The following is a 13282-nucleotide window of genomic DNA, read 5'->3' as shown; positions in this document are numbered from 1 at the left end:
ACCCAGGCGCCCCTCTTCACCTTTTTACTTCCTCCCTCTTTCTCCCTAAAGTCCTAAACTACAGGCTCGGTGTGCCCGCCATTTTCCTCACCTCCCCCCACTGCTGGTGTAAGAACCTTCTCCACCATCCTCTCGTGATACTGGCTATCTGAAGAAATACGCATGAGGTTGCTTGCAAGGCAAATGACCTACCACTTTCAAGAGGACACTGGGGAATCTTGTTTGCCCGAAGGTTCCAAATATAATCCATGTTCCACTCCAGGCACACTTGATGGTCTTTGAAAGGGCGTTCGAAAGGCGGGACCGTCTTCAGCAGAGTATAATTCTTAGCTACGGCATGTAGCAAATTGTCCTCCCATTTAACATTCAAGTCTCCACCACTGTATCTGTGAGTAATCCAGGCGCGTAGTATCACCGCGGATACCGAAATGGAGTGTCTGATGAAATAATCATCTCTGTAAACCATGATGCTCGGAAATCTCACGTGCACTATTTGTGTCCTGCTGGTGTGAAGATGCTTTTCATTTTTCCACCTCTTTTTGTACACAGGGATGCTACTTCTGAACTCGGACGAGACAACGGCTTCCAGATTGACAACACACGGCTGAGAGCATAAATACTCAACCGAGACTTCAGAAACATTGCGGACGTTCCCTTCAACGACGGTGAAATAAATAAAGTCTTTGTAAGCCATGCTCTGTTCCGCTTTGGGTGTTACCGACGTCGTCAGGGACGTCTGCCTGCCCAAAGACGGCACGACATTCTGAAAAGGAAAAAAAAGAGGAAGAAGAAGAAAGAAATACAGGGAGTTAAAAAATCATCATATTAACAGATATGTGAATCATTTTCCTGGGATACAAAAATACCCGTCTACATAAAGCAGAGAACGTGGGACACGAAAGATGGCAAAACCCCTACTGAACAATTAGAGAAAAACGCGCACACACACACACACACACACGCACACAAGAATGAAGATTAGGCCACATTCAACTCTCTCCCCAGACTCAGTAGCATCTGCTGATCAAAATGGGGCTTTCAAAGCTCCGTGGCAATCATTCCAGAGTTGGTTTCCAAATGGAGGAGGTAGTTCGCAACAAATCCAGGAGCTGCGAACCTGCCTTGGTGTGAAAAAAAGGGACGAGCCAGCTTCAGACATTTCCAAACTATTGTCCTGACTTCAAATGGTGATCAGACACAGCCAAATCAAAGGGCGGGAGAAGAGTTCAAAGTGCACCCGAGAGGGAGCATGATGGGGATGCCAACCTGGCCTCTTTTTCTCCCGTGAAGTTCTGAGCCAGGACAAGCACGCATGACGGATGGACCAGCAGGAGGTTCCGGCTGCTCCAAATCACACACAGCCAACCTTGGACCACAGACTGTGTTGTCTGATTCTTTCACCACGGATGGTGCTCCAGGTGCCAAGAAGGATTTTAGCCGTGTATTTACCTAGTTCTTTAAACAACGAAGACCTCTTAAAATGGACCTTCCTTCCAGAAGAAATCTTGGAAGTTGGTCATGAGATCAAGGCAATGTTTCCAGCATAAGGCGCTGATGTATGGGTGCTAAGAGCTCTTCCAAATATAACTTTTGTGATTCAGGCATCCAAAACACAATGGCAAAAAGGTTACTTTGGACCGCCTCACACCCATTTGTATGGCCGTTATCCAAAAACAAACAGAAAACAAAACTAACAAGCACTGGAGAGGACGTTCGGAAACTGGAATCCTTGTACATGGCCGGTGGGAAGGTAAAATGCCGCAGCCACTGAGGAAGACAGTGTAGCAGTTCCTCAAAAAAACAAAACCTAGAATTACCACGTGACCCAGCAATTCCACTTCTGGCTACACACCTCCAACAGTTGAAAACAGGGACTCGAGGGGCGCCTGGGTGGCTCAGTCGGTTGAGCGTCCGACTTCAGCCCAGGTCATGATCTCACACTCCGTGGGTCCGAGCCCCGCGCCGGGCTCTGTGCTGACAGCTCAGAGACCGGAGCCCGCTTCAGATTCTGTGTCTCCCCCTCTCTCTGCCCCTCCCCTGCTCATGCTGGGTCTCTCTCGGTCTCAAAAATAAATAAAAACATTAACAAATTAAAAAAAAAAAGGAAACAGGGGCACCTGGGTGGCGCAGTCGGTTAAGCGTCCGACTTCAGCCAGGTTACGATCTCGCGGTCCGTGAGTTCGAGCCCCGCGTCAGGCTCTGGGCTGACGGCTCAGAGCCTGGAGCCTGTTTCCGATTCTGTGTCTCCCTCTCTCTCTGCCCCTCCCCTGTTCATGCTCTGTCTCTCACTGTCCCAAAAATAAATAAACGTTGAAAAAAAAATTTTTTTTAAATAAAAAATAAAAAAAAAAGGAGAAGAAAACAGGGACTCGAAGAGATACACTCACAGACACACACCCATGTTCACAGCAGCATTATTCACAACAGCCAAGAGGTAGAATTGACCTCGATGAATAAATGGATACACAAAATGTGATCTACACACCCAACGGAATATGATCCCGCTTGAAAAAGGAAGTCTGACGCATGCCACAATATGGACGAACGTTGAGGACATTATGCGAAGTGAAATAAGCCAGTCACAAGGAATAAATACCGCATGATTCTGCTTAGAGAAGATACCTGCAGCGGTCAGATTCGTAGAGACGGAAAGGAGGGTGGTGGTTGCCAGGGGCTGCGGGGAGAAGATCACGGGGAGCGAGTGTCTAAAGGGCACAGACTTACAGTTTTACAAGATGAAAAGAGTCCCAGAGATGGATTTGGTGATGGTTGCACAATAGTGTGAATGTACTTAATGTTCCTGAACTATACACTTGAAAGTGGTTACGATGGTAAATTTTGTGCTGTGAATATTTTTACAAGTTTAAAGAGGAAGGTCACTGTGGTCTTTTCCAAAGAAGGAAGAAATAAGGACTCTTTTTTCAATTCTGGCTGAAGGGTGTAGGAGACGCAGAGGGGGCTAAGACATAAATGTGGGTATCAGGAAATCGTGTTTATAAATAGTGACACAAGGCAGAGCGTGTCAGTGCTCTAGTCGGACTATAAGCAAGTCCTACAGGAATACAATCCCAGGGGAGGGTCATTCTTCCTGGGGGTTCTAGAACAGCCTATATGGAAACAATGGTATTTCCGTTGGGCTTTGAGGGATGAAGAGAAGTTCTTTAGGAAGACAGGCAAAGGGAAAAACTCTGCAAGTGGTGTGAACAGCATCAGCAGGGGCAAGAAGGCAGGGAAACACCGACGTACGTGGGGACCAGATACAGGGCAGATTGCTTTGACCAGAGAACAGGAGGGGAATGACACAAAAGGACATAGGGATGTGAGGTTGAAAAACTAAAGGCAGAGTTCTGGCTCTCAAGGAAGGACACTGAATCCCAGTCCAAGGAATGTGGAGTCTCATTCTACTAACAGTGAAGAATCAACGAAAATTTCTGTAAAAGGGAACTGCGTTTCTATTTTAAAAGCACTGACAGTCAATTAGAAACAAAGCTAACAATCAAGAAAAATGAGCGAAATGACATAGTTCATCAATTAGTGAATTCCCACGGATAGTAAAGGAAAGGCACATGGAAATGACACTGAAGATACCAGTTTGAACTGACTAGGTTCACACAGATCAAAAGAGTCCGACAACACACTGTACCGGCCAGATGGGCCTCTTATGTATTGCTGATAAGAGTGATCTCTGTGGATGGTGGTCAGGCAATAGCCATCGAAAGTATAAAAAACCCTCCAGTCCAACAATTCCCCCTCTAGGATGTTATCCTACGCATACTCTCAAATTTGTGCAAAATGATGTACGTACATGTTTTCACTGCAGCACTGTTTGTAATAGCAAAAGATGGAAAACTAAATGTCCATCAAGAGACTGCTGGTTCGGGTGCGTGGGTAGCTCAGTCGGTTAAACTTCTGACTTTGGCTCAGGTCATGATCTCACGGTCTGTGGTTCAAGCCCCATGTCGGGCTCTGTGCTGACAGCTCAGAGCCTGGAGCCTGCTTCGGATTCTGTGTGTGTGTGTGTGTGTGTGTGTGTGTGTGTGTGTGTGTCTGCCCCTCCCCTGCTCTCTCTCTCTCTCTCTCAAGTAAATAAACATTAAAACATTTTAAAAAATAAATAAATAAAGGAAAATATATATATATTTTCTTTAATACACATAGCACGGGTTGCTCACATGGAAAAGGATAAAGTGACCAGAAGACAGGGTAAGAGAGGGACATTGGCTGTATATTCTTACTTATTATCTTTGAATTCTGTATTACATGAATATCGCAAAACAAAACAGAGTAGGGCGGGGGGCGGTGGGGGGGAACAACTGTCCTAAAGATGAAAATAAAAAACATAGTTTCTCCAAGTGGCAGAGTGAGAACAGAAGAATGGCCATTCCTTTTGATTAGTCATGGGAAAAGCGTGGGAAGAAATATGTAAAGAGGTGGGTACAGTCCAAACTGTCTGCCCCCGCAGTAAGGGGTTTAATTGTTTTATGTCCTCATTTATACTTCCAAATTACACGGGGGAGGGGGGAACAAACATAAAAATAATCTTATAATTAGAAGTGGCAACTGTTAGAGTGGATGAGCCCTTGGCGAGGAATCAGCCCACCCCATTTTCCCAACGAGGAAATGGGTCGCTGAGAGGCGATGCTCTCCGACATCACCCAGGCCGGTGGCTCAGCAGAGGCAAGCCCAGAAGCCTCCCCCCACCAACCCCGTTTTCACTCTCTCTCTCCCCCCGTTCTTCACCCCACAGCGCACAACAGCAAGACTGAAGAGTTGCCGGGCTGAATTCAGCTTCCTTGTGAATGAGAGATACCCCCAGCATTTGTCCATAAGCAGTGGCTTGTCGGACGTGTGGAGGTCTGGCCCACCGCTCAAGACGGGAATCCGGCCTCGAGCCCACAGCAGAGGGTGGCTGAAGACCGAGGCCACAGGTGCAGATGGAAGCTGGACGGCACAGCGGCCAACGGTGGCTGGTGTCCCTCCTACCAAGTGCCCCTAACGCTCAGTTCCCTGGAAAGAAGACATTGGCCCAGTTAGTGAGGCAACTGGACTAGAGTCCAACACGTGCTGTGGTATATTAAATATTACCTTGTGTTCTTTCTCAGAGAATGACTTTAAACCTCTTCCTCATTCCTCTTATGTATTCCTTAAAGACTCACCCCAGCCCTCTTCACCCACTTCAATTGTTTTTGAAGTTTATTTATTTATTTTGAGAGAGAGCAAGAGAGAACACGTAAGCAGGGGAGGGGCAGAGAGAGAAGGAGAGACTGAGACTCCCAAGCAGGCTCCTTGCTGTCAGTACAGAGCCCGACTCAGGGCTCGATCCCACAACCGTGAGATCGTGACCCGAGCTGAAATCACGAGTTGGACGCTCAACTCACTGAGCCACCCAGGCGCCCCTCCCACTTGAGTTATTTTTTAATCTTTTTTTAAAATTGTTTTATTTTTTTTTTAATTTTTTTTAATGTTTATTTATTTTTGAGACAGAGGGAGACAGAGCATGAACGGGGGAGGGTCAGAGAGAGAGGGAGACACAGAATCTGAAACGGGCTCCAGGCTCTGAGCTGTCAGCACAGAGCCCGACGCGGGGCTCGAACTCACGGACGGTGAGATCATGACCCAAGCCGAAGTCGGAAGCTCAACTGACTGAGCCACCCAGGCACCCCTTAATTTGTTTTAAAGTTTATTTATTTTGAGACAGAGACAGAGTGAGTGGGGGAGGGGCAGAGAGAGAGAAGGAGAGATTGAGAATCCCAAGGAGGCTCCTCCCTGTCAGCACACAGCCCGACGCGAGGCTCAAACTCACAAACCATGAGATCGTGACCTGAGCCAAAACCAAGAGTTGGACTCTCAACTGGCTGAGACGCCCAGACACCCCTAACCACGCGTTTAGTACTGACGCTAGGAACTCCAGTGAATCTTTCTGGTAAACCAAATTCTGGAGGGAAGGCTATTCGATTTCACCAGATTTCATTGCAAAGTGCAGTTGGTAACAGTGTCCGTTATCTTACATCTCAGGGCTAAACACGCACAGTCCACTGTCCCAAGTGAATAAGCACGGCACGTGGAAACCGGTTTCAGTTTTGCTTGATGACCCGTGACCTTCCGCACATCGGGCTCATCACTGTGGAGATCGGTGGTGACAGATGAAAATGAAGAAGGTGTAGGACACCTGACAGCATACTCTCTCCGGGCCCTTCCCTCAAAATTCTGTTTTCAAAGGAAATCTCTACCTATGCACATGAAGATTATTTTATTTTCACATACTTCCAAGTCTCAAGTGCAGCAAAACTAAGTCCAAGGTTTATGGGTCCTAGACTCATGCTAAGCTGATAGGTAGCCACAAGTCACATGAAGCACTGGTCACGTGGTTGGAACAAAGGGAGTTGTGCCTTAAGTGTAGAACATACACTGGGTTTCAAAGACGATTTTTTTTTAAAAAGGCAAAATACCTCATTAATATTTCTTATACCGGTTATATGTAGAAATGGTCGTACGGAGACGCAGTAAGCTAAATCGAACACGTGACTAAAATTTACTTCGCCTCTTTCGTTTGCTTTTTATCTTTATTTATTTATTTATTTATTTATTTTTAAAAAATTTTTTTTTCAACGTTTATTTATTTTTGGGACAGAGAGAGACAGAACATGAACGGGGGAGGGGCAGAGAGAGAGGGAGACACAGAATCGTAAACAGGCTCCAGGCTCTGAGCCATCAGCCCAGAGCCCGACGCAGGGCTCGAACTCACAGACCGCGAGATCGTGACCTGGCTGAAGTCGGACGCTTATCCGACTGCGCCACCCAGGCGCCCCTATTTTTTTAACCTTTATTTATTTTTGAGACAGAGAGAGACAGAGCATGAACGGGGGAGGGGCAGAGAGAGAGGGAGACACAGAATCGGAAGCAGGCTCCAGGCTCGGAGCCACCAGCCCAGAGCCCGACGCGGGGCTCGAACTCACGGACCGCGAGATCGTGACCTGAGCCGAAGTCGGACGCTTAACCGACTGAGCCACCCAGGCGCCCCTCCGTTTGCTTTTTAAACGTGGCTTTTAGAAAATCTGAAATTACCTATGTGACTAGCATCTGTGGCTTACGTCGTATTTCTCCTGGATGGTGCACTTCCAGATTTGAAGCGAGCACAGTTTTCCTCTAAAAAAAAGGGCGCGATGGTAAGTATTTTCGGTTTTGTAGGCCACTTGGTGTCCGTGAAAACTACTCGGCTTTGCCGAAAAGCAGCCACAGACAACTAACTCACAAGCGATCGAGCACGGCTGTGGTCCAGTACAACTGTGTTTACCAAAACAGGCGGCTGGCTGGCGGGCCCGTGGGGCACAGTCTGCCGACTCCTGTTCTAAGATTATCAAGCTTTTATTCTAGATTTAGAATTCAGGAAAACACAAGATGACAGAAAATATGCACTTTGAAGGAACGATCATACCGAAGAAATGAGACTGGGCAATTAGATATAATTTCATATACGTGTGGTTGATGGCGCTTGATTTGTTATTTTGCTAAGGTTCCCTGGCGGCGGTGTTGACATCTTCCTATTGTTTCAGTAACATCTACGTGGGATAAGAAGTTCGAGCGAGGCTAAAAATTTCAGGGCTGGAAAATTTCACGGGCTGACAAAGACGACTGGAGAAGTGGGAGAAGCGTTAGTAGGAGAGAAGAGCAATTTCAGGGATGGACAATTGTTTTCTTCATAGGATGGGGGAGTGCTGGCCCCAAAGGGGACCTTGACATCACCGTGTGTGGCTTTAGGGGCAAGGTCTGAATCCCGCCAGAAGGCACTACAGTCTTCAGTCCTTTGGACACCTATGCAACGTAGGAAGCTGGCATCTTGTGGGCTGGAGGAGACCCAGGGGACAGCTGCTACGCCGTGAGTTGTGGCTACCTCTGTTATGTACAAAACCAACACCGATTAGCAACACATCACACTCTAAATATTGATCAAGCTGAAGCTGATTTCCTGGCTCAAGTCATGTGTGTGCTTATGAGCTGTTTCCTGCCAGGAAAATCAGGCAATTAACTTGAAGAGTTTCAGCTACAGGCATGACACGTGTCCAACCTTCATAGGTATTTTCACATGCCAGCTTGCATTAGCGGAAGTGAAAAATTACCCCCAACGTTCCTTTGTTTAGAAATTATGAGGTCAGAGTCCATGTCTTACTCATTGTTATGTCTCTGGCTTCTGAAATACAGGTAGGCAGGCACACAGTAGGATTTTGGTTAAGTGCTTCCTGCTGAACTAAAGTCCTGGGCGTGAACGTTTCTGTCAGGACCCGCAGTGGTCTGTCCTGGGTCACTGCTCCTGGGGGGGTGGGCACCTGTATATTAACCGGAGGACTCCATCCAATCTTGAGCCCCTGCCTCCCATTCCTGACATTCACAAGGTCTTTTGCGATGGGGAGCCGTCTCCACTTCTCCGTTTCCATCCAGCCTCGCTAATCTCCTTGTAAAGAACCCTCACCCTTTGGCATCCCACCGGGCCCCTGGGGGTCAGGGCTGACATGAGGGACTGTGAGGTCAGGGAAGGTGGCACTCTGGCACCTACCTTACCCATTTAGGGTGGACTTCTCTCAGCTATCAAGTCCCTCCAGACCTTTCAGACAACCTCCCTACATTCTAGAACTTTCCATGTCTCCACACCAAAAATACGAATTAAATTTTTTTTTTTTAAATTTTTTTTTTTCAACGTTTATTTATTTTTGGGACAGAGAGAGACAGAGCATGAACGGGGGAGGGGCAGAGAGAGAGGGAGACACAGAATCGGAAACAGGCTCCAGGCTCCGAGCCGTCAGCCCAGAGCCCGACGCGGGGCTCGAACTCACGGACCGCGAGATCGTGACCTGGCTGAAGTCGGACGCTTAACCGACTGCGCCACCCAGGCGCCCCTATACTTAGGTATTCTTATGTTGGGTATATAAAATATTTTCAAATGTTATATCCTCTTTTTGTTTTCTTTTATTTTTTTTTTATTTTTTTATTTTTTTGTTTTTGGGACAGAGAGAGACAGAGCATGAACGGGGGAGGGGCAGAGAGAGAGGGAGACACAGAATCGGAAACAGGCTCCAGGCTCCGAGCCATCAGCCCAAAGCCCGACGCGGGGTCGAACTCACGGACCGCAAGATCGTGACCTGGCTGAAGTCGGACGCTTAACCGACTGCGCCACCCAGGCGCCCCACGAATTAAATTTTTAACGTTTCCTATCCTTCTACCCTCTGTTGGACTCCTGCTCATCTGGCAAGTTCATCCATGTTAATGTGATAATGAATACAGTGCTGCAGTAAAGTCACATACCTACATTTCTATGCCAGCCTGGTGAAGAGAATGCCTTAAAAGCAAAGCCTAAACGCATTGTGTCTATAAGCAAGATTTTGGGAGTGACGGGGCATTTCTGTGCCCCTTAAATTATGCCATTTAGGCAGTCACAGAGATGTTCCACCTCGGAAGCTACTGATTTGTTCTGCACACAATGGAGCTGGGCTCTGAAAGATGCCTGAGCCCTCAAACATCTGTTTACACCAGAAGTAAGCCTTAATCAAAGTCAAATTTGACAATGTCACACCCACTCACAAAACAGATTCCCTTGTGTTTGTGTAATTGAGTATGTATTGTACATTTTTTCTAAAGAAAGAAATGGGTCAGTTAATGTTGTGTTCATGATGAGACCCCAAATTGGAGACCAAAATGCATTCGATTCAGCCTGGGAATTGCAAAACAGATGAATTTATGTATCTTCTGGGTGGGAAAAAAAAAATCTATCAATTCTGCCTAAACTTCTTTTAGGATGGCTGCATCTGATGCCTTTAAACAAAATCAATAAGAAGAAATTCTATTCAAATAATCTTGCCAGTTCTAAAAAGCTGAGAAAACTTGGTTCTTTTCTCCATATGGTCCACTTGTCATTTAAGGCAGGGACAGAGAGACTGCAAAATCTTCAATCATTCACGTCTTGTTATGGGAAGTTTATTTACACTAACACGTGTACGTGGGTTCATGTGATATACAAACAACAACTGTGTGTTTTTCTCATTCCTGCCCATTCCATCCCACCAGTCACCTAAGGAAACCTTGGCTAATGAGTGTGCTTTCTCTCCAAACTGGCCAGATCAAACTTTCCATAAGTCAAGAGGTAACTGTATTGGCCTTAAAACGCCTACTTTTCCAATTTCTGCTGACCAGAAAGAAGCAAAAATCCTGTTTATGTCAACAAAGCATGCAATTAAACCGAACGGGCAGTGATGTCAATATGGACCCCAAAATCGAGATGTGCCTTGGGAAATACTTCCCAGTTTACTAATATGCCTTCCCCAAACTGAGAGCTGGCTAGAGAAACCACCACAATGATCAATGCTTCTAGTTGTCTCTGCTCCCCCCCGCCTCTTTAACACTGTTTGATAGGCTATTTCTTTTTAACTTAAATCATAAGATGGTAACCAAGGTTGAGTTTGGTTTGATTTCATGGAGTACCTATTCTGTGCGGGCATCGGGACAGGTGCGCAAAGTCCCTTTTCTCACTCGTCCTTCTAACCTCATCCTTCACAGAATGTCTCCCTTCAAAGCTAATCTTCACAAGGGCTTTGGGAGGGACACAGCATTCCAGTTTTACAGCTGAGAAAATAGCATGGGTTCAGAGACGGTAAGCAACTTGCCCAAGGCCAACCAACTACTAAAAACCAGAACCAAAATTCAAATTCCCATCTGACTCCCAAGTCTGCGATAGTGTCCTTCTTAACACCCAGTTAACACCCCAAAGGAGAGGCCCTCAACTCACCAACTCACCTCTCCACCTGTCCCGCTTTCTGGCTACAGGTGGGGGAAAAGTTGGGACTTTGCTCACTCTCATCCTGAAGGCGGGGCGGGGATGTGTGTGGGTGAAAATCCCACCGTGTCACTACGGGTTGGTTGTGGGGAGGGTAGGTATTGTCTTACCCACAAACGTACACCTTGAACCGGACCAGCTCCCCAGCTAGGGTAAGCCCTTCTTTGGATGAGGATGTCGGCCAATCTCTCCAACAATTCCTCACATGCTGCACAGCCCTCCTGCCCCTTGGCTCCTTTCTCAGGGGAATAGGATGAGTGGGGTAACAGGAATTCACTTGAGACTATTTATGGTCTACTTGAGTCTATCCATCGTCTCTGAATTGCCTGGATTCTTTAAGCCTTCTCGTCTACCTTTCCTCCAGCTGCCTCCGTCAGCCAATTCATGGCTCCCACACCATTGTCAACAGGAATAGAAGGTATAGAAAGCAAGAGGCAAACACGATGGCTTGGGAGATTTTCGGAGCTCTGGTCAGGATGAATGTGGACCCTACTGGCTGACGCGAAGTTTGAAGGTGATCTCTGTATTTCATATATTCATTTTCACTCTTGGGCAAGCAAGATAATTGAGAATTCTCTATACCTTGTTTTGATCTTCTCAAGTCCTGTGTTCCAGAGTAAGGAGTTAATGAATACTTCTAGAGGGATAACCAATGGTCTGTGGCCACTGATGGAGAATTCTGTCGCAGCCACCGTCTGCTAACAATCCCCACGTACATCCGTGCCACTGATGCCCTCTTATTTCTCTGTCCTCTGATTGTCTAACAAGTGCAAATGTCCACTCTGAATATTTCGGCTCTACAGCTGACATCAATGTTCGCCATTGTGAGATCTGTTTTTCTCATTTAAGAAAAAATTATACATTCGAGACCAGAGTTCAGAATGGACAGAAATCCCTTCTACAAGTGCCACTGATATCGATGGGGCTGGGGCAGCCTCAGCTGGTCTAGCCAGGTCTGGAGGAGGGTAAGAGTTAATGATGTAAGAGACTGGCAAGGGGGTCTGTTGGCAAGTTCTACATGGACCACACCGCTCAGCACCAGTGACCTCAGCGGAAGCGATTCTGTCACCTTTTACTTTCGAGGCCCTCACCTTCTCTGAGGGGGCTCTCTGCATCTTGACCTTTGGTGACCTTAGAATTTTCTGGCAGCTGCTGGAACCAGGGATCATCTTTTCCGAAATCTGCTTGGCATCGTTCCGTGACTTATCTTTCAGGCCTCGTCACAATTATTCATGCTTTGGCAGTATCCTAGCTACAGTCACAGTACTGTTCTTGGGCTGTGACTGAAGGTTACTCTGTCCCCGCCAATGGGGAAGAAAGGCGCCCGCTGCCTCAGGACCCTGGCTCCTGGAAGCCCGCACCCACGAGGGCAGGGGCTTAAAGGCATCTGTTCAGAAAAGCACTCTCAACCTCCAGGCCTTGCGAACGAGCGAACTGGTGGGGACAACACCAAGTGGGAATCAGCTCCCAAATCACGGATGACTTGGCTTTGGAATGCATTCCAAGGCACACTCGCTCTACACCTGGACACGCATTCATACAGACTCGAGCGCTAACCCCCACCAGCTGCCTCTGGACTACAGAAGGACCCTATCTTTAACCTCTCCATCACAGATGGCAAATATTTTCTGGTTTCACCTATTTTTTTTTTTTTTCTTTTTAACATCCTGCTTCTATTCTGTGGCCTGTGCTTCCTGCTTTGTATATTTTAGGCTACTTTAGACATGACCTCACATCCTGGCCAATTGCACAGTGGCTGCTAATTGTAAGAGCTTTGCTAACGGCCCATGCGTGCATCTATGCATGAGAGGAATGGGTTCCAAGCAGTGAGATCCAGAAAAGCAGTAGGTTAGCGTGGCTAAGAACTGGGGCTCTGGAAGTAGATGGACTTGGGTTGCAATCCTGGACTACCTGTGTGGCGGGGGGGCAACTTACTTAACCTCTCTGAGTCTCAAGTCACTTCATCTGAGTAAGGATCTTAACAGCTTCTACCTCACAAGGTTGTTGTTAAAATTAATACTGCATAATGGATATAAATGACTTGATATAACACAAACTGTTATTGCTACTCTTATTATTATTCACGTTTCCAAATTATGGGACAGCTTTCTCCCTCCAGTGTCTGCACATTCCTGAGATCCTGCCTCGTTATTCTGCTCCACTCGTACCCTCCACCTGCCAGCCTCGCCTCCCCCCACCCATCTCTTCCTCTACAAAGCATTCCTTGACAAGCAGAACGGACACAATTACGCATTTTTTTCATCTGTTGTTTTCTGGCCCTCATGTGTTTTGTGCCAATGTTTGCGGTGTTCCCCACCTTGCACACTGAATTTCTCCAAGGTCAGGAAGCCTTACCTTTTAGCAGTGGCTCAGGTAGCTCGTACCTCTAGAACAGAATCCTAAGCAGTCGGCTAGACCTTTAGAACAAAAGGGGAAACCCATCTGCCAAATCACCCTTTT

General features: G+C 46.9%; 1 protein-coding gene across 7 annotated transcripts in view; it reads right to left on the bottom strand.

Moving 5' to 3' along the window:
- Nucleotides 1–13282, bottom strand: part of SEL1L3 (SEL1L family member 3) — a 105430-nt gene that overhangs the window by 89747 nt on the left and 2401 nt on the right. For all 7 annotated transcript variants that reach the window (XM_086705300.1, XM_086705299.1, XM_086705293.1 and 4 more), the window contains exon 2: nt 193–763. In XM_086705300.1, coding sequence (XP_086561426.1) covers nt 193–763 — 571 coding nt within the window. The remainder of the gene's footprint in view (nt 1–192; nt 764–13282) is intronic.

The sequence above is a fragment of the Puma concolor genome, chromosome B1, assembly GCF_028749965.1.
Source record: "Puma concolor isolate L17-30 chromosome B1, mPumCon1.1.hap2, whole genome shotgun sequence".
NCBI classification, from domain to species: domain Eukaryota; kingdom Metazoa; phylum Chordata; class Mammalia; order Carnivora; family Felidae; genus Puma; species Puma concolor.
Note: the sequence above shows the minus strand (reverse complement) of the source record. Positions and strands in the feature narration are given on the sequence as shown.